Source organism: Rattus norvegicus, chromosome 1 (assembly GCF_036323735.1).
Source record: "Rattus norvegicus strain BN/NHsdMcwi chromosome 1, GRCr8, whole genome shotgun sequence".
Classification (NCBI taxonomy): Eukaryota; Metazoa; Chordata; class Mammalia; order Rodentia; family Muridae; genus Rattus; species Rattus norvegicus.
In genome coordinates this window covers 107,251,511-107,278,620 of record NC_086019.1, presented here as the reverse complement: position 1 = coordinate 107,278,620, position 27,110 = coordinate 107,251,511, and the positions used below count along the sequence as shown (strand labels likewise).

The 27,110-nt window shown below is 39.6% G+C and overlaps 1 protein-coding gene across 2 annotated transcripts; it reads left to right on the top strand.

Moving 5' to 3' along the window:
• The first annotated feature begins 6,811 nt into the window (after positions 1-6,811).
• Mrgprx2 (MAS related GPR family member X2) lies at positions 6,812-26,154 on the top strand. Of its 2 annotated transcripts, XM_017589513.2 has the most exons (2): positions 6,812-6,997; positions 22,038-26,154. In XM_017589513.2, the coding sequence occupies exons 1-2, from the start codon at positions 6,927-6,929 to the stop codon at positions 23,011-23,013; spliced, it is 1,047 nt and encodes a 348-aa protein (XP_017445002.1). In that variant the 5' UTR covers positions 6,812-6,926; the 3' UTR covers positions 23,014-26,154. The 2 variants fall into 2 exon arrangements, with proteins under 2 accessions (XP_017445002.1, NP_001002280.1); NM_001002280.1 differs by lacking the exon at positions 6,812-6,997 and having other exon boundaries at positions 22,129-23,013.
• The last annotated feature ends 956 nt before the right edge of the window (positions 26,155-27,110 follow it).

The following is a 27,110-nucleotide window of genomic DNA, read 5'->3' as shown; positions in this document are numbered from 1 at the left end:
TGCCAAAGTGTCCTGCCCAGCTGGCCCAGATGGCACTAAGCGATTTTCTCTTGGATCAGGAATGTGGGCACAGAGAATTTGTCCCCTCTGGGTTCTCAGGAGTGTCTGCACTTCTGAGAGTCCAGCTCTCTCCCCCACGGGATTTGTGTGCAGGGAACTGTAGTATCCATTCAGTTCACTTCTGTGGTTGTATCAGTTCATCTATGAAAATCTACTGTAATTCTGTGCCAAACCCATCTTGTCCTGGCCTTTTTTTTAGTTCAGAGTCTTCATGATTGCTTCTTTACTTAGCATTATAGAAAGGTTTGTTTATTTACCTGATTTAATTTTGGTAAATGGTATCTATCAAGAATGTCATCCACTACATTTTGATTTTTCAACTTCTAAAGTAGAAGCTTTTGAAGTAAGACCTAATGACTCTTTGAATTTCCTCAGTGTTGTGTTATATGCTTCTTATCACTTCTGAATTCATTAAACTGGATATTCTCCTTCTGTTTCTTAGTTTGGCTAAGGGTCTACCTTGATTTTCTCAAATAACCAGCTCTTGGTTTCATTGATTTTTTTTGTATTTTTTTATGGAAATTGTTTTCTGCCCTGGACCTGATTAGTTGACTTCTCATGGGCATGTTTGTGTCTTTTTGTTCTAGAGATTTGAAATGTGTTGTTAATTTGCTAGTATGTGTTGACAGATCTTTTTTCTTATGTATTGTAATGCTAAAATCTTCTCCCCAAAGCCTGGTTGCTCCCAGGGATGAGAGAATCCACATGTACTTTGGACCATATTTTTAAAATCATTGATTGAATAAAATGTGTAGGTAGAAGAGAGATAGGTGGGGTATAAGTTCCTGGTCTTGAGGGGTCTAAGAAGAACCAGGAGAGGAGAAAAAAGAATAGAGAAGGTGCAGAGAGAAGATGCCGTGGAGTAGCTGAGTAATGAAAACATGGCCATGGGGGCTGGCAAATTCAAGTTAAGAACAGCACAGATGGAATATATCAAGTTATAACATAGGGTTATTGATATGGAAGTAGATGCTAACGGCTTAGAGGGTAGATATCTGTTCAGCTCTAGTTGTCATAAATACAATGTTTTGTGTCTTTTGTCTCTATTCTCAAGGAGAATTGATTATAGACCACCATAATGCATGACACATATCCAAGCCAAAAACTCTCAGAGTCACAGAAGCTTCCTTCCTTACTCTAGGATGGGATGGTTCTGTTAGAAAACACTTATATTATAAAAGCAGCTTTAAACTTCCTAGAAGCATGAAGCCATTACTTAACCCTAAAATGGACTTGTGGTGTCTAGAATGATAGCTCCACAGAGGAAGACATCTTATCTGGTGTTCTCAGAAAAAGAAAGAGAACTTCAGACCAGTTTCCCTTTTGAATGTCGATGCAAAAATACTCAATAAAATTCTTGCAAACCAAATCCAAGTATACATTAAAACGATCATCCATCATGATCAAGTAGGCTTTATCTCAGGGATGCAGGGATGGTTCAATATATGGAAATCCAACACTGTAATCCACTATATAAACAAACTCAAACATAAAAACCACATGATCATTCCAGTAGATGCTGAGAAAGCATTTGACAAAATTCAACACTCCTTCATTATAAAAGTCCTGGAAAGAATAGGAATTCAAGGCCCATACCTAAACATAGTAAAAGCAATATACAGCAAACCAGTAGCTAACATCAAACTAAATGGAGAGAAACTTGAAGCAATACCACTAAAAGCATGGACTAGACAAGGCTTCCCTCTCTCTCCCCACTTATTCAATATAGTTCTCAAACTCCTAGACAGAGCAATCAGACAACAAAAGGAGGTCAAAGGGATACAAATTGTAAAGGAAGAAACTTTAGTGACCCCAAAAGTTCCACCAGAGAACTACTAAACCTGATAAACGACTTCAGCAAAGAGATTGGGTATAAAATTAACTCAAACAAATCAGTGACCTTCCTTTACTCAAAGCATAAACAGGCTGAGAAAAAAAATAGGGAAATGACACCCTTCACAATAGTCCCAAATAATATAAAATACCTCGGTGTGACTTTAACCAAGCCAAGTGAAAGATATATATGACAATAAATTCAAGTTTTGAAAAAAGTAATTGAAGATCTCAGAAGATGGAAAGACCTCTCATGCTCATGGATTGGCAGAATTAATATAGTAAAAAGATGGCCATTTTTCTAAAAGCAATATACAAATTCAATGCAGTACCCACCAAAATTCCAACTCAATTCTTCATAGAGATGGAAAGAGCAATTTGAAAATTCATTAGGAGTAACAAGAAAGCCAGGATAGCAAAAACTATTCTCAACAATAAAAAACTTCTGGGGGAGTCATCTTCTCTGACCTCAAGCAGTATTATAGAGCAATAGTGATTAAAAACTGTATGGTATTGGTACAGAGACAGGTAGATAGATCAGTGGAATAGAATTGAAGACCCAGAAATGAACCCACACACCTATGGTCATTTGATCTTTGATAAAGGAGCTAAAACCATCTAATGGAAGAAAGATAGCATTTTCAGCAAATGGTGCTGGTTCAACTGGAGGTCAACATGCAGAAGAATGCAAATTGATCCACTCTTATCTCCCACAAAGCTCAAGTCCAAGTGGATCAATGACCTCCACATCAAACCAGATACATTCAAACTAATAGAAGAAAAAGTGGGGAAGAGTCTAGAACACAGAGGCATTGGAGAAAAATTCCTGAACAGAACACCAATGAATGGCTTATGCTCTAAGATCATGAATTGACAAATGGGAAGTCATAACATTGCAAAGTTCTTTTCAAGGCAAAGGACATTCTCATCAGGACAAAACAACAACCAACAGATCAGGAAAAGATCTTTACCAATCCTCCATCTGATAGAGGGTTAATATCCAATATATATAAAGAACTCAAGAAGTTAGACTCCAGACAGCCAAATAACCCTATTAAAATGGATACAGAGCTAAACAAAGAATTCTCAACTGAGGAATATTGAATGGCTGAGAAGTATCTAAAGAAATGTTCAATATCCTTTGTCATCAGGGAAATGCAAATCAAAACAACACTGAGATTCTACCTCATACCAGTCAGAATGGCTATAAGATAAAACTCCAGGGACAGCAGATGCTGGAGAGAATTTGGAGGGAGAGGAACACTCCTCCATTGTTGGTGGGATTGCAAACTGGTACAACCTCTCTGGAAATCAGTCTGGAGGTTCCTCAGAAAATTGGATATTGTACTACATGAGGACACAACTATACCTTTTCTGGGCATATAGCCAAAAGATGCTCCAACATACAACAAAGACACATGCTCCACTATGTTCATAGCAGCCTTATTTATAATAGCCAGAAGCTGGAAAGAACCCAGATGCCCTTCAACAGAGGAATGGATACAGAAAATGTGGTACATTTACACAGTGGAGTACTACTCAGTTACCAAAAACAATTACTTCATGAAATTCATAGTTAAATGGAATCAACTAGAAAATATCATCCTGAGTGAGGTAACTCAATCCCAGAAAAACACACATGGTATGCACTCACTGGTAAGTGGATATTAGCCCAAAAGCTTGAATTACCCAAGATGTAATCCATGGCAAATATGAAACTCAAGAAGAAGGATGACCAAAATGTGGATGCTTCACTCCTTCTTAAAAGGGGAACAAAAATATCAACAGGATGTGATAGGGAGGCAACGTTTAGAGCAGAGACTGAAGGAATGGCCATTCAGACCCTGCCCTGCATGTGGCATAGATAGATAGATAGATAGATAGATAGATAGATAGATAGATAGATAGATAGATAGATAGATAGATGATAGACAGACAGACAGACAGACAGACAGACATACATACAGCCACCAAAACTAGATAAGATGTATGAAGCTAAGATGTGCATGCTGACAGGAACTGGATATAGATCTCTCCTGAGAGTCACAGCCAGAGAATGTCAAATACAAAGGCAAATGCTAGCAGCATGTCACGGAACTGAGAATGGGACCCCTGTTGGAGGAATTAGAGAAAGGATTAAAAGAGATGAAGGGGCTTGTAACCCCATTACAATGTCAACCAACCAGAGCTTCCAGGGAATAAACCACTACCCAAAGACTGACCCATGGTTCCAACTGCACATGTAGCAAAGTATGGCTACTTGTTGGGCACCAGTGGAGAGAGAATCCCTTGGTCCTGCCAATGTTGGACCCCCTATGTAGGGAATGGCCAAAGACTAGTAAGAGCACCAGTGGAAGGGGAAGCCCTTGGTCCTGCCAAGACTGAATCCCCAGTGAACGTGATTGTTGTGGGGAGGGTGGTAATGGGGGGGAGTATGGAGAGGGGAACACCTATAGAGAATGGGGGAGGGGTTAGGGGGATGTTGGCCCGGAAACCAGGAAAGGGAATAACAATTGAAATGTAAATAAGAAATACCGAAGTTAATAAAGATGAAAAAATATTAGCATGATATAGATTTTATTTTCAACTAAAATAAGACTATTTTTTCTCCTTTCCATTACTCAGTCCCTGTTACCCTCCTTTCCTTCCTTTGTCCCTTCCTTCCAACCATCATTTAATTTTCCTTCCGTTCTTCCATTCTTCATGATTTTTGAGTTTCATGACTGCTCCTTATAACCTGTACAAGGAAACAGGCCCTTGCAATATACAATATATAAAAATGTCTTCATATATCTATACCCATTTTGTACTCACAAAGTATGGATCTCTTTGCATCTGCTTCAGCAAATGATAACATTATGTTAATGAACCATCATCATTATCTCTTTATTATATCTTGGATGGACCTTCCAAGTCACTAAAAGTGGACATGCTTCATTACTGGGAGTTCTAGTTTTTCTGTCCATAATCTATGACAGAATCACAATCAAGGCCAGAGTTCTATTCATATCCAATAAAGTACGCTCACACCTTTCTCCAGTATTCAAGACATAATATGGCTTTAGATGTTGAATGTGGAGACTACTCAGTATTCTAGTGGTATTAGGGAACTTTAGCCAAAGTACAGAAAGCCCAGGATAAGGAAACTCTGATTATTCATTTGCAGAGCCTCAATGACTTGGTGGGGTTGGCAGAAAATTGACTATCCATAAATCCAATAAAATGTGTAAAAATGATACATATCATTAAAGAAGAAATTAATATATCCATAAAAACACAAAAACATCAAACATGAAAGATATAAATAAAACTTTTCATTATATTAACATGCAAACAGAAATAATAAAGAAAGCACAAACTGAGTGAATATAGGAGATAGAAAGCCTAGGGAAAAGTACAGGAACTACAAAGCTTTCCCAACAAAATACCAGAGATAGAAAAGAGAATCTCAGGCATACAAGACACAATAAAAGAAATTGATATACCAGTCAATGAAAATGATAAATCTAAAAAGTTCCCAACACAAAATGTCCCAGAAATCTGGGATGTTATGAAAGGCCAAACCTAAGAAATATAAGAATAGACATAAACTCCCATTACAAAGCCCAGAAAATATTTTCAACAAAATCATAGTAGAAAATTTCCTAAACTTAAAGAAAGCCATGCCAATAAACATACAAGAAACTTACAGATCATAAAATAGATTGGAATAGAAAAATCCCCCTGCAACATGATGATCAAAATATTAAATGTTCAGAACAAAGAAAGAATACTTAAAGTTGCAAAGGGAAAAGACCAAGTAATGTATTAAGTCAGAACTAATAGAATTACAGTCAATTTCTTAACAGAAATTCTAAAGCAGGAAGGGTCTGGGCAGATGAATTACAGATTCTAAAAGAGTGCAGATGTCAGCCCAGACTACTGTACTTAGCAAAACTTTCAATCACCAAACTGGGGTGGGGAAAATATTCCATGACAAGACCAAATTTCAACCAATGGCTAACACAACTTGACAAACATCCCATGGGAGAGAGACAACCTCTGACACCATTAATTGTACTCTGTTCTGTTTACATAAATGAACCTAGCATAACTGTTGCCTGAGAGTTTTCATCCAGCAGTTGATGGAAAGAGATGCAGAGATGCACAGCCAAATACCAGTTGGAGCTCACAGAGACTTGTAGAAGAATCAGGGAAAGGATTGAGGGAGCTGGAGGTTTCAAGGGCACTGCAAGAGGACTTGAAGAATCAACTACCCTGGTCCCATTGGTGCCCACAGAGACAAAACCACTAACCAAAGAGCATTCATATACTGGACCTAGTATCCCTTCATGTGCATTTGTAGCAGATGTGACTCTTAGTCTTCATGTGGGTCCCCTATATACAGGAGCGGGAGCTGTCTCTAATCTTCTTGACTATCTTTGGATCCCCTCCCTCTAGCTAGACTACATTGTATGGCTTCAGTGTCAGGCGGATGTAATTAGTTTAAAAGTGTCTGCAGAGGAGTGATGCCCATGGAGGGTTTGCCTTTCTCTTTTGAGAAGAAGAGGAAGTATTAGAGGGAGGAGCAGAGGAGGGTGGGTATTCAAAAAGAGGAAGTATGTGGGCTGCAATCTGGATGTGATTTAAAAAAAAACTTTTCCTACATAGTCCTAAGGAGTGTCTCAGTGGTTAAAGCTCTTATTTTGCAATTGTGAGGATCTGGGTTAAAATCCCTGTAATCTACATTGAGGCTGGTTTGGTTGCCTTTCCACAATCTCAGCACTTGAAAGTCCCTTGGGAAAGATGGTTAACTGGACTAACTTAATGTGTAAGTTCTTGTTTCAAGGGGAAGTGAAGCCAGAGTGGGTGGTGTGACCAGAGGATGAAAGATAAGAAGCCAGGTCAAATGTCAAAACAGTCTCTTGGAGTGCATGACTCAAATGGGTGACACTCATATGCCAGTAGATCCAAGTACACGAAACCACAAGGCTTTCTGACAATCCGATTATCCTTCACAAAGCAGTAGTTGCATTGCCATCTATGCACTGCAGATGTGTTTCATATTGACAGCTGATTTGGGACAGACCAACTTAACATCTTCCATAAGAAAAATGGAGGAAAGGTAAGAGTCTTTATGAGATCTTTTCCCAACGTTTTTGTCTATTTTTCTTAGTCTCTGGCTATATATCTACACCTTGATGTGGACATTCCAAGGACCATTGGGTTTTCATGAAATTATAGAAGCTGCAAAAGTCATTTTAGTTGTGTACACTGGCAGATTTGACTATGCAAGGTTAGGATATTGTTAATCAAGGTACTGGCTACTTGTAATTTCTCCTCATTCTGCTCTCATCTCAGCTACCAACATGTTCTGCTATTGTGAGAATTCTGCCACTCTCCTTGATTTAACAAGAATATGAGTACAGCCACCTATTCTAAAAGCCCAATCATGTCAGTAACTCAAATGCCTGTGTTTCCTGCAACAAAGCAATTTTCATTTCTTTGTACATCTTTTTCTCAATATACAACAGATGGTCTGAAAACAAGTGACTGAGAACATAATTAATAATAATTCATCAATAATGTACATATTTGCAAAGGGAGTTAACTCTATCTCTAACCCTAGAAAAGCACACAGAGTATTTAACTTTATAGACAGTAATGGGGCACTAGTGTTCTAAACTAAGAGTTGAATGTTTTATGGATGTAGTTGTACCAGTGCTGCTCCAGGCATACAACGCCTTTTATTCATTGATTACATTTGGTATTTAATTACTTGATTTCTATATGTGATATTCTCAAATTACTCTCCCCTCCCATTTCTTACCTTTACCCAATCCCTTTAAACTTCCTCCTTCATCCCTACTAGACCCTTTCCCAGACCCATCCTTTTTGGTTTTGTTTGTAATATAGTAATATGCTGAAGAAAAGTGCTCAGTGCTTTATACCAAGAAGGGTGTACAGCTTGATTGGCAGTTGTTTGCTCTAAAGGTATAGAACACATCTTTCCATGCTTTCCAAACTTTAGATATTTGTATAGAAAGGTACTATTTTTTTTCTGACAACTTTTCTTCTGCTAGTAAAGTGGCACATATCCCTATATTTTTTATATTACCATTCTTTTTATCCATATTTTTATTCATTTTACATCTCACTCACAGCCACCATTGATCCTCTTTCTATTTCAACTCTTACAAAGCTCTCCTCCAACTGCTCCTTCCTCTTCTTTTCAAAGAAAGAGAACCCCCTATGTGTATGACTCCACCCTGGGACATCAAGTCCCAAAAGGACTAGGCACATGTTCTACCACTGAGGTCCAACAGGCAGTACAGATAGAAGGAAGTATGTCCAATGGCAGGGATCAGAGACTGAGACAGCCCACACCTACTCCACTTGTTAGGTGAACCACATGGAGTCCAAACTCCACAGTTGCTACAAATGTGTGTGGGTCATTTTCAAGCTCTTGCATGCTCCCTGGTTGGTGGCCCAGGCTCTCTGATCCCCTATGGACCCATGTTAGTTGATTTTGTAATTTCTCTTGTCATTTCCTTAACCCTTTCAATTTGCTTACCTCTATAACCCACTCCTCCATAAGACTCCCTCAACTGCACCTGATGTTTCCCTGTGGATCTCTGTATCTGCCTCCATCTGCCACATGATGAAGTATATCAAGAGATAGTTATGCTACGTTCTTCTGTGCAAGTATAGCAGAGTGTCATTACTAGTGTCAGGGGTCGACTCTCTCACATGGGGTGCACTGAATTGGGGCGGTCTTGGGTTGATTGGTTTTGTCCTCAATCTCTGCTCAGAATTTATCCCTTCACATCATTTAGGCAAGACAAATTTTGGGTTGAAAGTTTTCTGTGTGGATTGATATCCCCCTCTATCCACTGGAAATCCTGCCTGGCTACAGGAAGTGGATAGTCTCTATATACCCTTCTCATAGGAATCTCAGCAAGGGTCAACTCCATAGACTCCTGTATCCTACCACGTGTCTCCAGCTAGTCAACAAAGATCCCCCCCCATCAATTTTCATTCTCACTCTCAGCCTCCTAACCACATCACCATCCCGATGTCCCATCCTCCATTCCCCTACACATTTCCCTCTCTCCACCTATTTCCCATGACTATTAGGTTTCCCTTTATGGGCAGTATTTGAGCATCCTTCCTTTGGGACCTCCATATTTCCAAGTTTCTTTGGGTTTGTGCATTGTAGCATGGTTTATCTGCAGTTTTTCAATAATGCACACTTATAAGAGATTGCATACCCTATGTGCCTTTCTGGCTCTGGATTACCTTATTGGGGATGATATTCTTCAAGATCTATCAATTCACCTGAAAAATTTATAATATCTTTTTTTTGATAACTGAGTAGTATTCCAATGTGTAGACATACCACATTATAGTTATCCATTCTTTTGTTGAAGGACATCTAGTTTGTTTTGATCTTCTGACTGTGACAAAGAGAGCTGTTATGAACATCGTTGAGCAAAGTCCCTGTGGTACAGTGGAGCACATTTTGGGTATATTTCCAGGAATGGTATAGCTGCTTCTTGAGGTAGAACTATTCCAACTTTTCTGAAAAACTGCCAAATTGATTTCCAAAGTGGTTGTGCAAGTCTTCACTCTAATCAGCAGTGGATCAGCATTCCCCTTGCTCTACATACTGGGCCAGCATATGCTAGCATTTGAGTTTTTATCCTAGTCATTCTGAGTGGTATAAGATGTAACCTCAGGGTCATTTTGATTTGCATTTCCCTGATCACTAAGGACTTAGAACATTTCTTTAAGTGCTTTTTATGCACGAGAGATTTCTCTGTTGAAAATTCTCTGCTTAGTTCTGTACCCCATTTCTTTTTTATTTTTATTGGTTATCTTATTTATTTCCACTTCAAATGTTGTCCCCCTTCCCAGTTCCCCTCTGCAAGCACTCTATCCTATCTTCCTTTCACCCTGCCTCCATGAAGGTGCTCTCCCACACACCTATCTATTCCCGCCTCACCACCCTATCATCCACTTCTACTGGGGCTTCTAACCTCTACAGGATCAAAAGTCTCCCCTCCCATTGATGTTAGATAAGGCAATCCTCTACTTCATATGCAATTGTAGCCATGGGTCCCTACATATGTACTCTTTGGTTAGTGGTTTAGTGTCTGGGAGCTCTGGGGTATCTGGTTAATTGATATTGTTGTTCTTCCTATGGTGTTACAAATCCCTTCAGCTCCTACGGTCCTTCCCCTAACTCCTATTTTGGGTCCCTATGCTCATTCTGATGTTTGGCTAGGAGCCTCAGCATATGAATTGATCAGGCTCTTATACACCATTTCTTAATTGAGTTACTTGGAATATTGATGTCTAACTTCTTGAGTACTTTTTATGTTTTAGATATAAGCCCTATCTCAGATGTAGGTTGGTAAAGTTCATTTCTGATTCTTTAGGGTGCCATTTTGTCATATTGATAGTGCCCTTTTCCTAACAGAAGCTTTCCAGTTTTTTTTAAGGTCCCATTTATTGTAGATCTCAGAGCCTGAGCCTTTGATGTTTTATTCAGGAAGTTTTCTCCTGAATGCTTTGATCCACTTGGGTTTGAGTTTTGTTCAGTGACAGAAATATGGATTCATTTGCACTGTTCTACTTGTAGACGTCTAGTTAGACCAAAGATATTTGGTGGAGTTGCTTTCCTTTTTCTATTGTATGGTTTTGCCTGCATTGTCAAAAATGGAAAAATCAAGTGTCCATAGGTGTGTGGATTTATTTCAGGGTGTTCTATTAGATTCTATTGATCAATGTACCTGTTCCTATGATGTATGGTTACAGTTTTTATTAATACTGCTTTGTAGTACAGCTTGTTGTCAGGGATTGTGATTTATCCAGACAATTTTTTTAATTGTTCTGGATTGTTTTATCTATCTGGGGTGTTTTATCTTTTCATATGATTTTGAGAATTGTTGTGCCAAGATCTGTAAAGACCTGTGTTAAAAATTGGATGACAGTTTTGTTCAATCTGTACATTGGTTTTGAAAAGATAGTCATTTTCACTGTGCTAATTCCACTAATCCAAGAGCATGGAAGATATTTCCATCTTCTGATATCTTTTTCAATTACTTTCTTCAGAGACTTAAAGTCAGTGTCGTACAGTCCTTTAACTTACTTGGTTAGAGTTACAAGTTATTTTATTCTTTGTGGCTATTGTGAAGTTTGTAGATTCCCTGATTTATCAGTCCATTTATTGTTTGTATTGAAAATGGCTACCAGCTTTTTGGAGTTAATTTTGTAACAATTCACTTGGCTAAAGGTGTATATCAGCTGTTTGAGTTCTCGAGTAGAATTTTTAGGAAGGGGGAGGGAAAAGGGAGGCAGGATCCAGTGTGGGAGGAGACCGGATAGAGGTACAGAGGGCCAGGAAATTGAAGAGAGGTGTGTAGCAGTGGAGGATTGTTGGGTTCCCGGGGATTTGACCTATCTTGACTAGGAATCACAGCCTGCCTGTCACAGCTTGCCACCCCATAGGGGATAGGGAACTGGAGGTAGCTACTAGAAAGTCCCACATGCCAGGGAAGCAAGAGGTTCCCAGTACACAATGGGGATGACATTAGCCAAAATACCCAACAAAGGGGAGAGAGAAACTGTAGAGATCATATACAATGGATATGCATGGCCTGTGATTGAAGGATTATGCTACCCATGCATCCCAAAATTTTAACCCAGAATTGTTCCTTTCTAAAGGAATGCAGGGACAATGAGTGGAGCAGAGACTGAAGGAAAGGCCTTCCAGAGACTGCCCCATTTAGGAATCCATCCCATTTGAAGACACCAAACCCAGATACTACTGCTGATGTCAAGAAGTGCTTGCTGACAAGACCTGGTATAGCTATCCCCTAAGAGGTTCTGCCAGGACTTGACCAATAAATACGCAGATGCTCACAGCCAAGCATCAGACTGAGCTAGGGACCACAATGAAAGAGATAGTGGGAAGACTGAAGGATCTGAAGGGGATTGCAACCCCAAAGGAAGAACAACAATATCAACTAACCTGTCTCCTCAGAGTTACTAGGGACTAAACTTCCAACTAAAGAGTTCACATAGATGGACCAATGGCTCTAATTGCATATGTAGCAGAGGACTGCATTATCTGGCATCAATGGGAAGGGAGGCCTTTGGAACTATGTTGACATGATGCCCTAGATTAGTGAGATGCTAGGCTGGTGAGGCAGTAGTGGGTGGGTGGGGGAGCACTTTTATAAAATCAGGGGGCTCAGAATTTGGGATAGGGTAATTGCTGAGGGAAAGCCAGAAAGAGGGAAAACATTTGAAATGTAAATACATAAAATAACCAAATAAAAATGACAACTGACATTTTAGAGTTAATTTTTTGATATTTTTTAGTTACATTTCAAATGTTATTCCCTTTCCTGGTTTCCTGCCCATAAGCCCCCTATCTCATTACCCCTTCCCCTACTTCTATGGGGGTGTTCCCCCTCGAAAACAACCCACCCCTCTTGCATCCCCAACCTGATATTCCCTTACGACCTTGGCAGGATCTAGGACTTTTCCTCACATTGGTGCCCAACAAGGCCATTCTCTGCTACATATACAACTGGAGCCAAGTGTCTGTCCATTAAACATTAAGCATAAGAAAGATTTGATTTATTAGGATAAGGATGAGCTTCTTTGCTTGAACAGGGGAGGTAAATTGGCTACAGTGAAGGAGGGGGTGGCAGTGTAGGAACATGGTTAGCAGGGGATGGTGGTTTTCTAGGAGGTTGGGGTGGGGGTACTAAGATGGGATTAGGTCCAATTGGTATTGGCCTGGAAGCAAGGACAGGTTCCTTGAGAAGCTTTATGATAAAAGTGAGACATGTGCCTGTCCCAGACTGCTATAGACAGAGGCCCCACAAGAAGCTATATGTGCAGTTTTTGTCCTTTGTGTGGTCTGTGAATCTAATATTTAGGGGAAGACAACAGCCCAAGGTAAAAGACTTACTGCCCCTACAGAGGGGGTTGTGGTGGATAGAGTTAGAGGGGCAGGAGAAATTACTAGACACTGTGATGTAATCCCAAGAGGAGGATAGTCCCCAATAAGTTGTTCCTGTGGTCCCCAGGCAGCATAATAGTGATCTGACTTGCTGCCACATTTGTTTAGGAGAGCGTGAACCCTGAGGTATCCAGGGCATACATAAAAGTCAGTGGCCTGGAGCAAGGTGTGGCTTATTACATTATCTCAGCCAGGCTTGACAGACCTGCAGACCCAAATGAACAAATTTTGAGCCTGAGTGCTCTGGGTATTGGACATGTTATCCTCTGGGGCAACTTGTAGCTCAAGCCGATGTTCAAGGCCTCAAGGAGCTCCAGCCCCGAGGGCTAGTTTACAGAGGTCTGGATGGAGCAAAGTAGGCCACCAAATTATGGTGGAGGTCCAGGATATTGACCACACCACATCATGCCTTTCTGTAAGCACTACCCAGGTATAGTTCTGAGGCATATGTCTATTATCAGGGTATTCGGGCTGGGGGAAGTGAGTGATGGAAGTCACCTTTGTCAGCAGCAGGATTATAAGAATATTGCTCCTTTTCTGGAGCAGTATTTGGAAGATAAAAGAGATGAATCTCAGGAGGAGATGGTGGCTCCATTCGGGACATAGGTGGGTTAATAGTCGAGGGTGGGAACATTCTCACATGAAATGACTGACCTGTTTGCAGTTAAGGCAGGTTTTTTGAGAATTATGTAAGCCTGCCCTTTGACGAGTCGCACCAATTGCTAGGCCAATTGTATGGCTTGTTCCCGCCCCTGCACAGAGGCACATGTGTTCAGCCAAAGGTTTTAAGCAGTGATGTTTAAGAATATCCTAGCATGTGGAGTTAGCATTTTCAAAAGCTAGCGCCTTTAATAAAGGAGCTTTCAGGCTCTTGGACATGAAAAAGGTGCTCAGCTGTCTCTGTCAAGCAGCTGACAAATGAATTGTATGACTCATCCGCTCCCTGAAGCACCTTAGTGAGAGTGGAAGAAAAGCCAGCTCTAGGGGGTAGTTTCTTCCAGGCTGTCAAGCATGCCTGGCAGACTTGAGCCAAGAGACCAGGGGAGAAGAGTATCTGAGCCTCTAAAGTATTAAAGGGCGGCTTGCCCAGGATCTTTTTTGCTGTCCATGACCTAGTGTTGGGATGTGTATGGTTTTTAGTTACAATTTCTTCCACCGCCTCAGCCATCTCTGACTTCCAGAGCACAAAGTCACCTCCTGAGAGCCCGGCTAGGGTGAGCTGAGAAAACTCTCTTGGCATGAGAGGATTCCTTCAGTAGAGGATTCTGGGACTGCCAATGTGAAAGGGGATACAGGGCCATAATTTGATACTGCTGTTCTGGGCTTTTCTAAAAATTTAAAATTTAGGGGCAGATAGTGGTAGCATGGCAGGTTAGGCACGTGAACAGTGCAAAACACAGAGCTGGTCACTGCAGAGGGTGCCATAAGGCAGAGTGGAGAAGAAGGGCAGGAGGCGGCTACTGGCACTGGCTGTAGCCAGAGAAATTGTGGCCATTTTAGGCAGGTCATGATAACGATCTGTCTCATAACTGGTGGCTTCCTCCTCTAATTTAGCCTTATCAGGGGGGAGGGGGAAGAACACCATCATTACCTAAATCTTGAAGGGAAGGATAAAGGCTCCTTTTGGGTTATTATTGTGGAGTATTGAATCTTTTTAGTGGGGAAAGGTCTGGTGGGGAAAGGATAAGAGGCACTCTCCATGCCAATGATGAACGATGGGGAAGGTGACTTAATGTCAGAGACTGATTCCTCTCCCAAAATAGGGTCAGTGGGTGAGGGGAGGGAGGCAGCCTCCCTCAGTGAACGTTATCTGAATAAATGCTCCTCTTCTGTGACCAAGTGTTGAAGGTCCGGCCACTCAGGGGTGATCCTAAGGATATCATTAATAAGAGACCACTAACAGAAGGCAGTGAGCAGGATATTTTCAGGACCAAAAGTCTCATAATAATCTTTGAAACAATCACCAACTCTACACTACCACCTCTCATCAATTGTTCCTTCCTGGGGGAATCATGGGCAAACATCTCCCACAAAGTCCAAAAATTTCTTCAGATCCTTTTTCTAAACCCTAGTTCCTTGTGTCTTGAGGGATTCCTTGAGCCTGGACACAAAAAGTGACTGCTTAGAGAATGCTTGTCCCATCACTTACCGTAAGATCTGTGCCATGCTATAATCTCTCAGGCTGTCTCATGGCGGGTGTACCGTGATGAGCCAAAGACACTCTCTGGTACTTCTGTGATGAGCAAATAGGCCTATTTTTCACTGATGAGCATCATTCTCTCCTCTGTAACCCCTGAGGGTCCCTGTTCAGGTGCCAGTTGCCCTGTTCTGCAGGGTCAGTCAACAGAGTCTTGGGACCGCCTAGGAAAGAATGGGGGACAAGAGACTCAAAGAACAGATAGCAAGACAGGAGGTCTGATCAAGCTGATAATTTTTAAAAAAATATTTATTTATGTTATTCATATGAGTACACTGTAGCTATCTTCAGACATATCAGAAGAAGGCATCAGATCCCAACACAGATGGCTATGAGCCACCATGTGGTTGCTTGGAATTGAACTCAAGACCTCTGGAAGAACAGTCAGAGTTCTTAACCACTGAGCCATTTCTCCAGCCCCCAAAGCTGACAATTTCTAATTTTTCTCAGGCAGCAGTTATGCTTGTAGAAGCAGGATGTGGGAAGGGGTTAGGTAACCACAAAGGAATGAACTTTGCTCAATGAACAGGATGTTGGCTGGGTAAATCAGTTGGCAGGAGGAACAGTACAGGGAGGGTTGCTAAGTGACCTAAAGACAAGATTTATATTTATATTTTAAATTCAAGCAGAGCTTTAGGTGTAAGTGTGGTTTTTTAGATCTAACATGAGGCTGCTCTCAACATATATGGGCTAGATCCCCAGGTGGGGCAGGCTCTGAATTTGTTCACCCTCTGTTGCAAATTTGTCTCCATATCTCTTCCTATGAGTATTTTTGTTCCCCCTTTTAAGGACTGAAGCATCCCCACTTAGATCACCCTTCTTCTTGAGGTTCATGTGCTCTGTGGATTGTATCTTGGGTAATTTGAGCTTTTGGGCTAATATCCACTTATCACTGAGTATATATCATGTGGGTTTGTTTTGTGATTGGGTTACCTCACTCAGGATATTTTCTAGTTCTATCCATTTCATAAAGTCAGTGTTTTTAATAGTTGAGTAATACTCCACGGTGTAGATGTACCTCATTTTCTGTATCCATTCCTCTGTTGAAGGACATCTGGGTTCTTTCCAGCTTCTGGCTATCATACATAAGGCTGCTATGAAAATAGTGGAGCATGTGTCCTTGTTATATGTTGGGGCGCCTTTTGAGTATGTGCACAGGAATGAATGTGATAGCTGGATTCTCAGGAAGTACTATATCTAGTTTTCTGAGGATCCTCCAGACTGATTTCCAGAGTGGTTGTACCAGCTTGCAATCCCACCAACAATGGAGGAGTGTTCCTCTTCCTCCTCATACTCAACAGGAACTGTCCTTATCTGAGTTTTTGATGTTGACTAATGGTTTGTTGTATATTGCTTTTACAATGTTTAGGTATGGCCTTCAGTTCCTGATCTACCCAGAACTTTTATCATGAAAGGGTGTTGAATTTTGTCAAATACTTTCTCAGCATCCAATGAGATTATCATATGGTTTTTTACGTTGAGTTAGTTTACATAGTGGATTATGTTGATAGATTTCCATATATTCAACCATCCCTCCATCTCTGGGATGAAGGCAACTTAATCATGATGGATGATTTTTTTTTAGGTGTTCTTGGATTCAGTTTGCAAGAATTTTATTGAGTAGTTTTGTGTCAATATTCATAAGGGAAATTGGTCTGAAGTTCTCTTTCATTTTCAATTCATTGTGTGGTTTAGATATAAGCATAATTGTGGCTTCATAGAAGGAATTGGGTAGTACTCTTTCTGTTTCTATTTTGTGGAATAGTTTAGACAGTATTGGTATGAGGTCTTCTATGAAGGTCTGATAGAATTCTGCACTAAACCCATCTGGTTCTAGGCTGCTTTTGGTTAGAAGACTTTTAATAACTGCTTCTATTTCCTTAGGAGTTATGGGACTGTTTAGAGGGTTTCTCTGATTTTGATTTAATTTGCTACCTGGTATCTGTCTAGAAAATCGTCCTTTACATCCAGGTGTTCCAGTTTTGTTGAATATAGGCTTTTGCAGTAGGATCTGGTGATTTTTTTAATTTCCTCAGATTCTGTTATGTCTACCTTCTCATTTCTGATTGTGTTAATTTGGATATACTCTCTGTGCCCTCTGGTTAGCCTGGGTAAAGGTTTATCTGTCTTGTTGATTTTCTCAAACAACCAGCTCCTGGTTTTATGAATTTTTGTATATTCCTTTTTGTTTTTATTTGGCTGATTTCGGCCATGAGTTTGATTATTTCCTGTCTTCTACTCCTCTTGGGTATATTTGCTTCTTTTTGTTCTAGAGTTTTTAGGTGTGTTGTCAAGCTGCTAGTGTATGCTCTCTCCTGTTTCTTTTTGGAGGCGCTCAGAGGTATGAGTTTTCCTCTTAGCACTGCTTTCATTGTGTCCCATAAGTTTGGGTATGTTGTGCCTTCATTTTCACTAAACTTCTAAAAAGTGTTTTAATTTCTTTCATTATTTCTTCCTTGACCAAGTTAGCATTGAGTAGAGTGTTGTTCAACTTTCACGTATATGTGGGCTTTCTGTTGCTATTGTTGCTATTGAAAACCACCCTTAGTCCAGTGTGATCTAATACGATGCATGAAATTATTTCAGTCTTCTTGTATGTTTTGAGGCCTGTTTGTGACTGATTTTATGGTCAATTTTGGAGAAGGTACTATGCGGTGCTGAGCAGAAGGTATATTCTTTTGTTTTAGGATGAAATATTCTATAAATATCTCTTAAATCCATTTGGTTCATAACTTCTGTTAGTTTCTCTATGTCTTTTTTTAGTTTCTGTTTCCATGACCTATCCTTTGATGAGAGTGGGATGTTGAGATATACCACTATTATTGTGTGAGCTGCAACGTGTGATTTGAGTTTTAGTAAGGTTTATTTTATGAATGTAGGTGCCTTTGCATTTGGAGCATAGGTATTCTGGATTCATCTTGGGGATTTTTCCTTTGATGACTATGAAGTTTCCTTCCATATCTGTTTTGATTATTTTGGTTGAACGTCATTTTATTCAATATTATAATGGCTATTTCAGCTTGTTTCTTCAGACCATTTGCTGGCGACATTGTTTTCCAGCCTTTTACTTTGAGGTAGTGTCTGTCCTTGTCTCTGAGATGTGTTTCTTGTATGCAGGAAAATGCTGGGTCTTCTTTACATATCCAGTCTGTTAGTCTATGTCTTTTTATTGGGGAATTGAAACCATCAATGTTAAAAGATATTAAGGAATAGTGATTGTTTTTTCTTGTTATTTTTGTTGTTATAGATGGAGTTATATTTGTGTGTCTCACTTCTTTTTGTTTAGTTGCAAGGAGATTACTTTCTTGCTTTTTCTAGGGTGTAGTTTCCCTCCTTCTGTTGGAGTTTTCCATCTATTATTCTTTGTAGGGCTGGATTTATGGTAAGATATTGTGTAAATTTGGTTTTGTCATGGAATATCTTGGTTTCTTCCTCTATGTTAGTTGAGTGTTTTGCTGGATATAGTAGCCTGGACTGGGATCTTTGTTCTCTTATGACATATGCCCATGATCTTCTGGCTTTCATAGTCTCTGGTGAGAAGTCTGGTATAATTCTGATAGATCTGCCTTTATATGTTTCTTGACATTTTCCCTTACTGCTTTTAATATTTGTTCTTTGTTTTGTGCATTTGGTGTTTTGACTATTATGTCATGGGGGGAATTTCTTTTCTGAACCAATCCATTTGGAATTTTGTAGGCTTCCTGTATGTTTATGGGCATCGCTTTCTTTAGGTTAGGGAAGTTTTCTTCTATAAATTTGTTGAAGATACTTCCTGGCCCTTTAAGTTGGAAGTCTTCTCTCTCTTCTATACCTATCATCCTTAGGTTTGATCTTTTCATTGTGTCCTGGATTTCCTGGTTGTTTTGGGTTAGGAGCTTTTTGTGTTTTACATTATCTTTGATGTTGTGTCAATGTTTTCTATGGTATCTTCTGCCCCTGAAATTCTCTCTTCTATCTCTTGTTTCCTGTTGGTGATGCTTGTATCTATGAATCCTAATCTCTTTCCTAGGTTTTCTATCTCCAGGGTTGTCTCCCTTTGTGTTTTTTATTGTTTTTATTTCCATTTTTTAAATCCTGGATGGTTTTGTTCAATTCCTTCACCTGTTTTCTTGGGTTTTCCTGTGATTCTTTAAGGAAATTTGTGTATCCTCTTTAAGGGCTTCTACTTGTTTATCTGTGTTGTCCTGTATTTCTTTAAAGTAGTTATTTATGTCCTTAAAGTCCTCTATCATCATCATGAGATGTGATTTTAAATACAAATGTTGCTTTTCTGGTGTGTTAGGATATCCAGTATTTGCTTTGGTGGGAGAACTGGGCTCTGCTGATGCCAAGTAGTCTTGGTTTCTGCTTAGTTTCCTGTGTTTTTCTCTCACCATCAGGTTGTTTCTGGTGTTGCCTTGTCTTTCTGTCTCTGACAGTGGCTGGACCCTCCTGTAAGTCTTTTTGTCAGCACTCCTGTAGACCTGTTTTCTTTCAGCTGCATCTGGGAATAGAGTGCTGCTTGTGCATTTGTGTGTCCTAAAGCCTCCAGGTGGGTTGCTTGGAGCATAAAAGTTGGTCTTACATTTCCTCTCAGTGCTCCAAGCAACGGGCTTTCAGTTCTTGGTGCAGGCAGAAACTGGAAGGGTCCTTTCCCTGACGGTTCCTAGGTTCCCATATCCAGAGGGCACTAGGCAAGTTCCTCTTGGGCCAGGAATGTGTGCAGAAGTGGTGGTCTCCTCTGAGCTCTTAGGATTGTCTGCACTTCTGAGAGTCCAGTTCTCTCCCCCACGGAATTTGGTTACAAGAGAGCTGTGGGAGCAGTTCAGCTCTGGAAGCAGGCAGAAACTGAAAGTGTTTTTTCCCAGATGACTTCTGCCTTTGTATGTCCTGAGGACACCAGGTGGGTCACTTGGAGCGAAGAGTTGGTCTTATTTCTGCTCTCAGGTGTGTTGGCACTCCTGGAAACTAGCTTTAGGCTCTCTATACAGGCAGAAACCAGAAGGGTGCAGCCCCTAATTAATTTGTTACCCTTTAGAATCCTCTATTTCATTGTATTTTCCTATATTTATGTAAGGGATTTATTAATTTCATCTTTAAAGGCCTAGATAATTTTCAGAAGATGAGATTTAAGGTCATAGTCAGGTGTGTGTTAGAGTATCCCTGGATTGCTGTAGTAGGATAGCTGTTCTCTGACGATTTCATATTTCCATGGCTTTTGTTGATTGCGATCTTATTTTTAATCATCAGACCTTTAACCAACTTGCTGTCCCTGGATGTTCCTGATGTGCTAGGTAGTTGAAGGTGACATAAGGTGACCTTGGTTTCCTTATGTGGGACGCTTCTGGTGTCTTTCCTTGGGCTACACAATGTTACTCATCTGGCAACGAAAGTTTCCCAGGTATTGGGTGTGTCCCTAAGGAAACAGAGAGTAGGGAACTCCAGGGAAAATGGAGACAGAGGAGTTCTGGTACAATGATACTCAGGAGCATGGTTCACCTCTCTGGGCAGCAAGGACACTCCCAGAGAGGTCTCAGGGGGCAGTGAAATGAGTGCAGGGAGGAAATCTAACATGTATCAGCAGGTCCAAAGAAGGTTTGTAGAGAGATGACTGGACAATGGAGATGGAGGGGGCATGGCAATAGGCTGCTCAGGACAGCTGGGTATGCCCTAGCTGTCTCTACAGGCAAGAAAATGGATGCAGAGATGGGCATTATCCTCTATGATTCCAGATAATTAAGTCTAATGAAAATGGGAAAATGAGTACAGGGAGAGAATCCCATATCATTCTTTATATGTCATCTTTATATGTCATCTTCTCCTGGCATTTGTCACTTGAGTTTGACATGTATGGGTTTATCCCTTGTAAGATGCATTTGGAATACCTCCCACATTTGAATGTCCACACCCTCCTCAAGATGAAGGAAAATCCATCTTTTATTTTATTGAATTAGTTTTTTGTGCTTTAGCCTGCATTCCAGACCAATCCTATGCACAAAGTGTTAATAAGTTTGGTCTCTAAATTGACTCATAGATTTCTCATATTCTTCACTGCCCCCACCTCACGTTGGGGAATAGCAAAGGCCATCATTAACCATCTCTGTACCATAAGCCATTTTTTTCAAGAACACTAGAGATGTCCACTAACAGGATCATCAACAATGATAATTTTTTCTTTCATATGTATTTTGTGGCACTGCAGTTGCTTTAAAGTATTTTCAAAAACCTTTATTCTAAATTCACATCTACATTGGGGGACATGATCCATGTATTTATTCATTGAGTGAAAGTTCTCAGCTATTCACTGTACCCTTAGGGAGAGATAGACACTTGTGATATAGCAACAGGCAACATAAAAGTGCTTAATGTCCTCAAAGGTTTCCTCCTTTCTAGTTTTGAAATTGAAATGGATACTGAGTCATGCTACCCTCCCTACAGGTCTGGTTCTTTTATACTGGTCTTAGTATAATTTGGCATACATGTCATGTCTGCCCCTCATGATTTCCATGTTTTTTCATTTGGTGACCTCCCCACCTTCCAGACTAAGACCATCAGCAGTTGGTCATGCTTCTGGCTCCTGAATTCCCAAAGCAGAGAACCAGCCTTAGCCTAGAAAGAAAGTTGGGTTCAGAGTTTTATTTTCTTTCTCAGAAATAGATTGTCTTATAATAGGAGTTTTAAAATAGCCTGAATGTCTCTACTGGGAGCATTAGCTACTCCAACATCAATACAGTATATGGGTTGCAGATAAATTATTATAAGTTATATTTACAATAAGGCTCCAGAAATATTGATTTTGATAAATTACTTCATCTATATCATATTGTTTCCCCATTTTACGAAGCAGGTGACCCATTAACATATGTAAGAGTGACCTTGAGAATCAGATAGTGTACAGCATGTGATCATGTCTTGTTTTTTTGTTTGTTTGTTTGTTTGATTGTTTTACAGAAACATCAGCAGAAGGCTTCTAAGAGTGGATTCAAACAATCCAAATTGGGGAACTAACATCACAGCTCTGAATGATAGTAACGACCCTGAAATGTCATTTTGTGAAGTTGTATCTTGTGCCATAATTTTGCTTTCTCTCATCATTGCCCTAGTTGGGCTTGTTGGAAATGGAACAGTGTTTTGGCTCCTGGGCTTCCAGATGCGCAGAAATGCCTTTTCAGTCTACATCCTCAACCTGGCTGGTGCTGATTTTCTCTTCATGTGCTTCCAAATTGTTTATTGTTCTCATATCATGTTGGACATGTACTACATCCCTATCAAATTTCCCCTGTTTTCAATTGTTGTGTTAAACATTGGTTATCTTTGTGGCATGAGCATCCTCAGTGCCATTAGCATTGAACGCTGCCTATCTGTCATGTGGCCCATCTGGTATCGCTGCCAACGCCCAAGGCACACATCAGCTGTCATATGTACCTTGCTTTGGGTCTTGGCCCTAGTGTGGAGCCTCATAGAAGGAAAGGAATGTGGCTTTCTATTTGATACCAATGGCCCTGGTTGGTGTGAGACATTTGATTTAATTGCTACTGCATGGCTAATTGTTTTAATTGTGGTTCTCCTGGGGTCCAGTCTAGCCTTAGTGATTAATATCTTCTGTGGCTTATACAGGATTCCTGTGACCAGGCTGTATGTGACCATTGTGTTCACAGTGCTGGTCTTCCTGCTCTGTGGTCTGCCCTATGGGATCTACTGGTTCCTCTTAGAATGGACCGAGAAATTTAATTATAACTTACCTTGTGGTTTTCATCCCGTGACAGTACTTCTATCCTGTGTTAACAGCTGTGCCAACCCTATCATTTACTTCCTTGTTGGCTCTATTAGGCACCACAGGTTCCAACGCAAGACTCTCAAGCTACTTTTGCAGAAAGCCATGCAAGACACTCCTGAAGAAGAAGAATGTGGAGAGATGGGCTCCTGAGGAATATCTAGAGAAACAAAGACAGTCTGCAAGGGACTGAGAGCTGCTTTGATCAGGCATAAGTAGCTTTAAAAAAACCATGTCTTTGTTAGTTTGTTGCAGTTTCATAATGTTGTATAGTTGACGAACAAAGGTTAGGAAAGTATTCAATGTTGCAGAAGTTGGTTGATACTAGACTTATTATAAATACTAAGTGCAGCATTTATGTAGCTATCTTGCTCAGGAATTTACCACCTCCTTTTGAGGGGCCTCCTTGTAAGCTGTATGGAGTCCAGAAGAGCTATTGACCACTACTGACATCCTTTCTTCAGCAAGAGACTCAAGAAAGTGCAAGAAAGAGTTGCAGTTCTTAGTTAACTTAATAGTGGATAGATCTATGTTACACACACACACACACACACACACACACACACACACACACACATATATATATAATTTTATTTCACTGTAGAAGGGTCAAATAGGCCTTATAATCCCAGAACATATTAATTTCTGTAGGTTTTACAGGATGAATGGAGCAGTAGTCTTTCTTGCATAAATTTCTTAGTTAAGCAGTGAACACTCTCAAGAGAAGTCTGTTAAATCACTATTCATGCTTTGGAGTCCTTACCTTTAAGTTCACTGTGTGATCCATTTTCATCATTGGAAGTGGGTGGTGAGGTTTATAAGGAGATACTCAACATACATGCACACAGGAGGTGTAGAATATCTGTTTTTTGTGGTTTCTTCATAGTGTCCTACTTAGCATTTCATGGTTGAGTCTTGTTTTGTCATGATTCTCCCTCTCTCTGGCTGTCTAATTCCTCATGACACTTTTCCAATAAGGTCCTTTACAGGAAACTCCCTTAAAAATCAAACTTGTTTCACATTTATACCATTTCCAGGAGTCCACAGCATTTATTAACTTAATTATGCAATTTACTAAAAATTTAATAAATAATATTTCTTTTGTAAAGCTGCAGTATGTAATAATTTCAATTGTTCAACAATTAAGAGAATATAATATCAACAGATTAAATTAAACAAATCAACATATTTCCTTAAAAATTTAGCTACATACACAGAAACTAATTAAGACACAAAATACTAATATCTTTTAATTTTCATCTCCCCTCCATTCAAAAGTTTTTATATTAGAGGTAAATAGGCTGTCCTTGTTTCTTTTCTTTTCTTTTCTTTTTTCAGAGCTGGGGACTGAACCCAGGGCCTTGCGCTTGCTAGGCAAGTGCTCTGCCACTGAGCTAAATCCTCAACCCCTATTTCTGTTCTAAATTAAAAGTTAGAGTGTAATTGAAAGATTGTAATATTATGCTTGATACGTATGTGGTTAAATTGTTGTTATGGTTGAACAAACTAACCTATATATCATGTCATGTAAATATTCACTTTTTTCTTATTGTGTCAAAACTTCATACTTTGGAAAACTTCTATGTGCAATGCACTCTTACTACAAAGATTTCATGCTGTATATTACTGCTGTGGTTTCAATGAAGATGGCTACCATAGGCTCATTTATTTAAATGATTTACCCCAATTAGTAGAATTGTTTGGTTAGGATTAGGAGCTGAGGAGTTGTTGGAGGAGTTATGGCACTAGGGTTTTCTTTGAGGTTACAAATCACCAGTGTCTCCATCCACACCATGCCTGTGAATTAGATACAGGCTCTCAACTACTACTCTAGTGTCATGCTTCCTGCCGTGGTGGTCATACATTACAAAACTGGTGATGAGATCTCCCAAATTAAATATTTTCTTTGTAAAATTGCCTTTGCCATTGTTTCTCATCACTGCAATGGTAATGTGACAAAAGAGAAGCTGCTGTCAGAGAAGTTGTTATTGCTGTAACAGGCCCAATCCCATTGCTTTTTCAAGGAATGAGAAAGACTATGGGATTTTGGACTAGGGAAGCAATTGAGGTGAGGCTTAAAAAAGATACTAGTATGAACTTGGATGAAAGTGGTACTGAGAGCATGTACACTGTGGAGGGCAAGTTGAAACAGTTTTTGAGGGAAACACTATTAGCAACTTGGCTAGAAAAAATCTTGAATATTTTTCACATAATGTGGCTGCTTTTTACCCTTGTCATTAGGAATATGCATGAGGCTAAATTGAAAACTGTAGAGATAATTTCTTGGCAAAGGATATTAGGTCAAAATGAGAAGAAGGGCAAAATGAAATATAAAATGTACAATTGAAGAGAAAACAATAATCAGGATTTTAAATTTTGTAGCTAATTCTTGTGCCTAAAGATGTTAGTAGTTTAAAGAAAGGCCTGAGGGGAAATGGAATAAATGGAGTACTGCTCCAGGGTGAGACATAGCACAGCTAAGCTTTCAACTTGAAAAAAGAAAATACCTAAAGATGCTCATAAATCAAAGGAAATTTTATTCAGCAAATGAAAGCAATGAATCAAAGTTTATGCAAATAAATTCAAGGAAGTGAAGATGTATGATCTGTTCCTCTGTATGTTGGAAACATGTAGTTGACAGTTGAATAATGAGCAGAGAGCAGAAGTTGGCAGAAACAGTCATCTGTTGATGGCCTTTTGGTCAAGAAGGGTTCAGGAATAATTATTATTACAATTTTTTTTGTTCTTGCCATGGCTCTGTTTTAAATGTTTATTTATGAGCTGTCTCAATGTCAGAGACTATTGTGCATAGGTCTACTGACTTAAATTCAAGATCTGAATACTCACATAGTAGCAGTATATAAAAGATACTGCAAATTGACAAGAGGTCTAAGTGTGACAAATATATTATCATGTTTCCAGGCCCTGTTTTCTATATCTACAACAAAATCGCCACACCTAAGATTCAGGAACCATAGAGGAAAATGGGGAAGAAAGATGGTAATATCCAGAAGACCAGATGTCTCAGCTAGATGTGTTCTTCTAGACAGGACAGAGGCTGTACCCACACAATCTCAGCAATCTTAAACCAGCTTAACAATCTCAACAATATTGCACAAGACCTGCAGAGTGATAAGACCATTATAGATGCCAGTGTGGATGGGAAAATCTCACAAGGATTCATCCCTCTCCATCATCTCCTGCTTGCTGATGTGCTTGAGTTCCAGTCCTGACTTCCTTTGGTGATAAACAACAATGTGGATGTAAAAACTGAATAAACCCTTTCCACCCTGACTTGCTTCAGGTGTTGATGCTTGTGCAGGAACAGAAACTCTGACTAAGACACATATATATTACTCATATTTGAAATTCTCAAATAGTAAAAATAAAACAAAATACTGCATGGAGTTAAAGAGGTGGTCTTGTGAGTTGATGAATCCTAAGGAGGAAGATTCATTTTTTTTTCTTTGGGGTATGAAATTGGTAGATAGGTTGTCTGAATCTCAACAATGATGCCTCATACATGGACATATCATTAGTATCAATTGGATTCTTTGGGCTAGAAAAATAATGAACTGCCACAGCGAGAGACTCTTGCTTCTATGACCACCATGAGCTCCATTTTGGAAACAATGGAAGGACAAACTCAATGCCAAACCGTGTTTCTTTCTCTAGATGTATACCATAGATTTGTGAAGCATCCCCTCAAATAAATAAATAAGAAAATACTGAAAAAATATCTGAACATCTCAAGAAGCTATAAAATGAAAAATAAAACTAATATCAAAATTAGTAGAAGGGAATAAGTAATAAAGAACAGAGAAGTAATAATTTAAGCACAGCAACAGTGAACACACAGGACTCTAAGTAAAAAGGATTTTTTTTTCTGAAAAAAATCCATCCAGATTAACTTAGAGATCTAAGACTCAAATAAACAATATCATTGGTGAAAAATAATTCAGGACTGATGCCACTGAAATGCAAAGGATTTATTTTTCGAGCATATAGATGCTGAAAACTTGATAGTCTTGTAGAAATGAAGAGACATGGAGAGATACACATAGCAACTCACCACAATAAAATTGTGAAGACCCAAATGAGAGACAAGGTGGGAGATGTGATTCATGAATTAAAAGCACATACTCTTCTTGTGGAGGATAGATGCTGGTTCCAGCCTTCATACCAGGTAGATCACAACCAACTGCAACTCCATTTCCAGAAGGATTCAATGCTAGTGGTGTCCAGGAAAT

Bases quoted from the DNA above. Each gene is read 5' to 3' on its own strand.
- Mrgprx2 (XM_017589513.2), top strand. From the start codon at position 6,927: ATGTGTTTCATATTGACAGCTGATTTGGGACAGACCAACTTAACATCT. The intron at 6,998-22,037 runs GTAAGAGTCTTT...ATTGTTTTACAG, and splicing joins ATAAGAAAAATGGAGGAAAG to AAACATCAGCAGAAGGCTTC.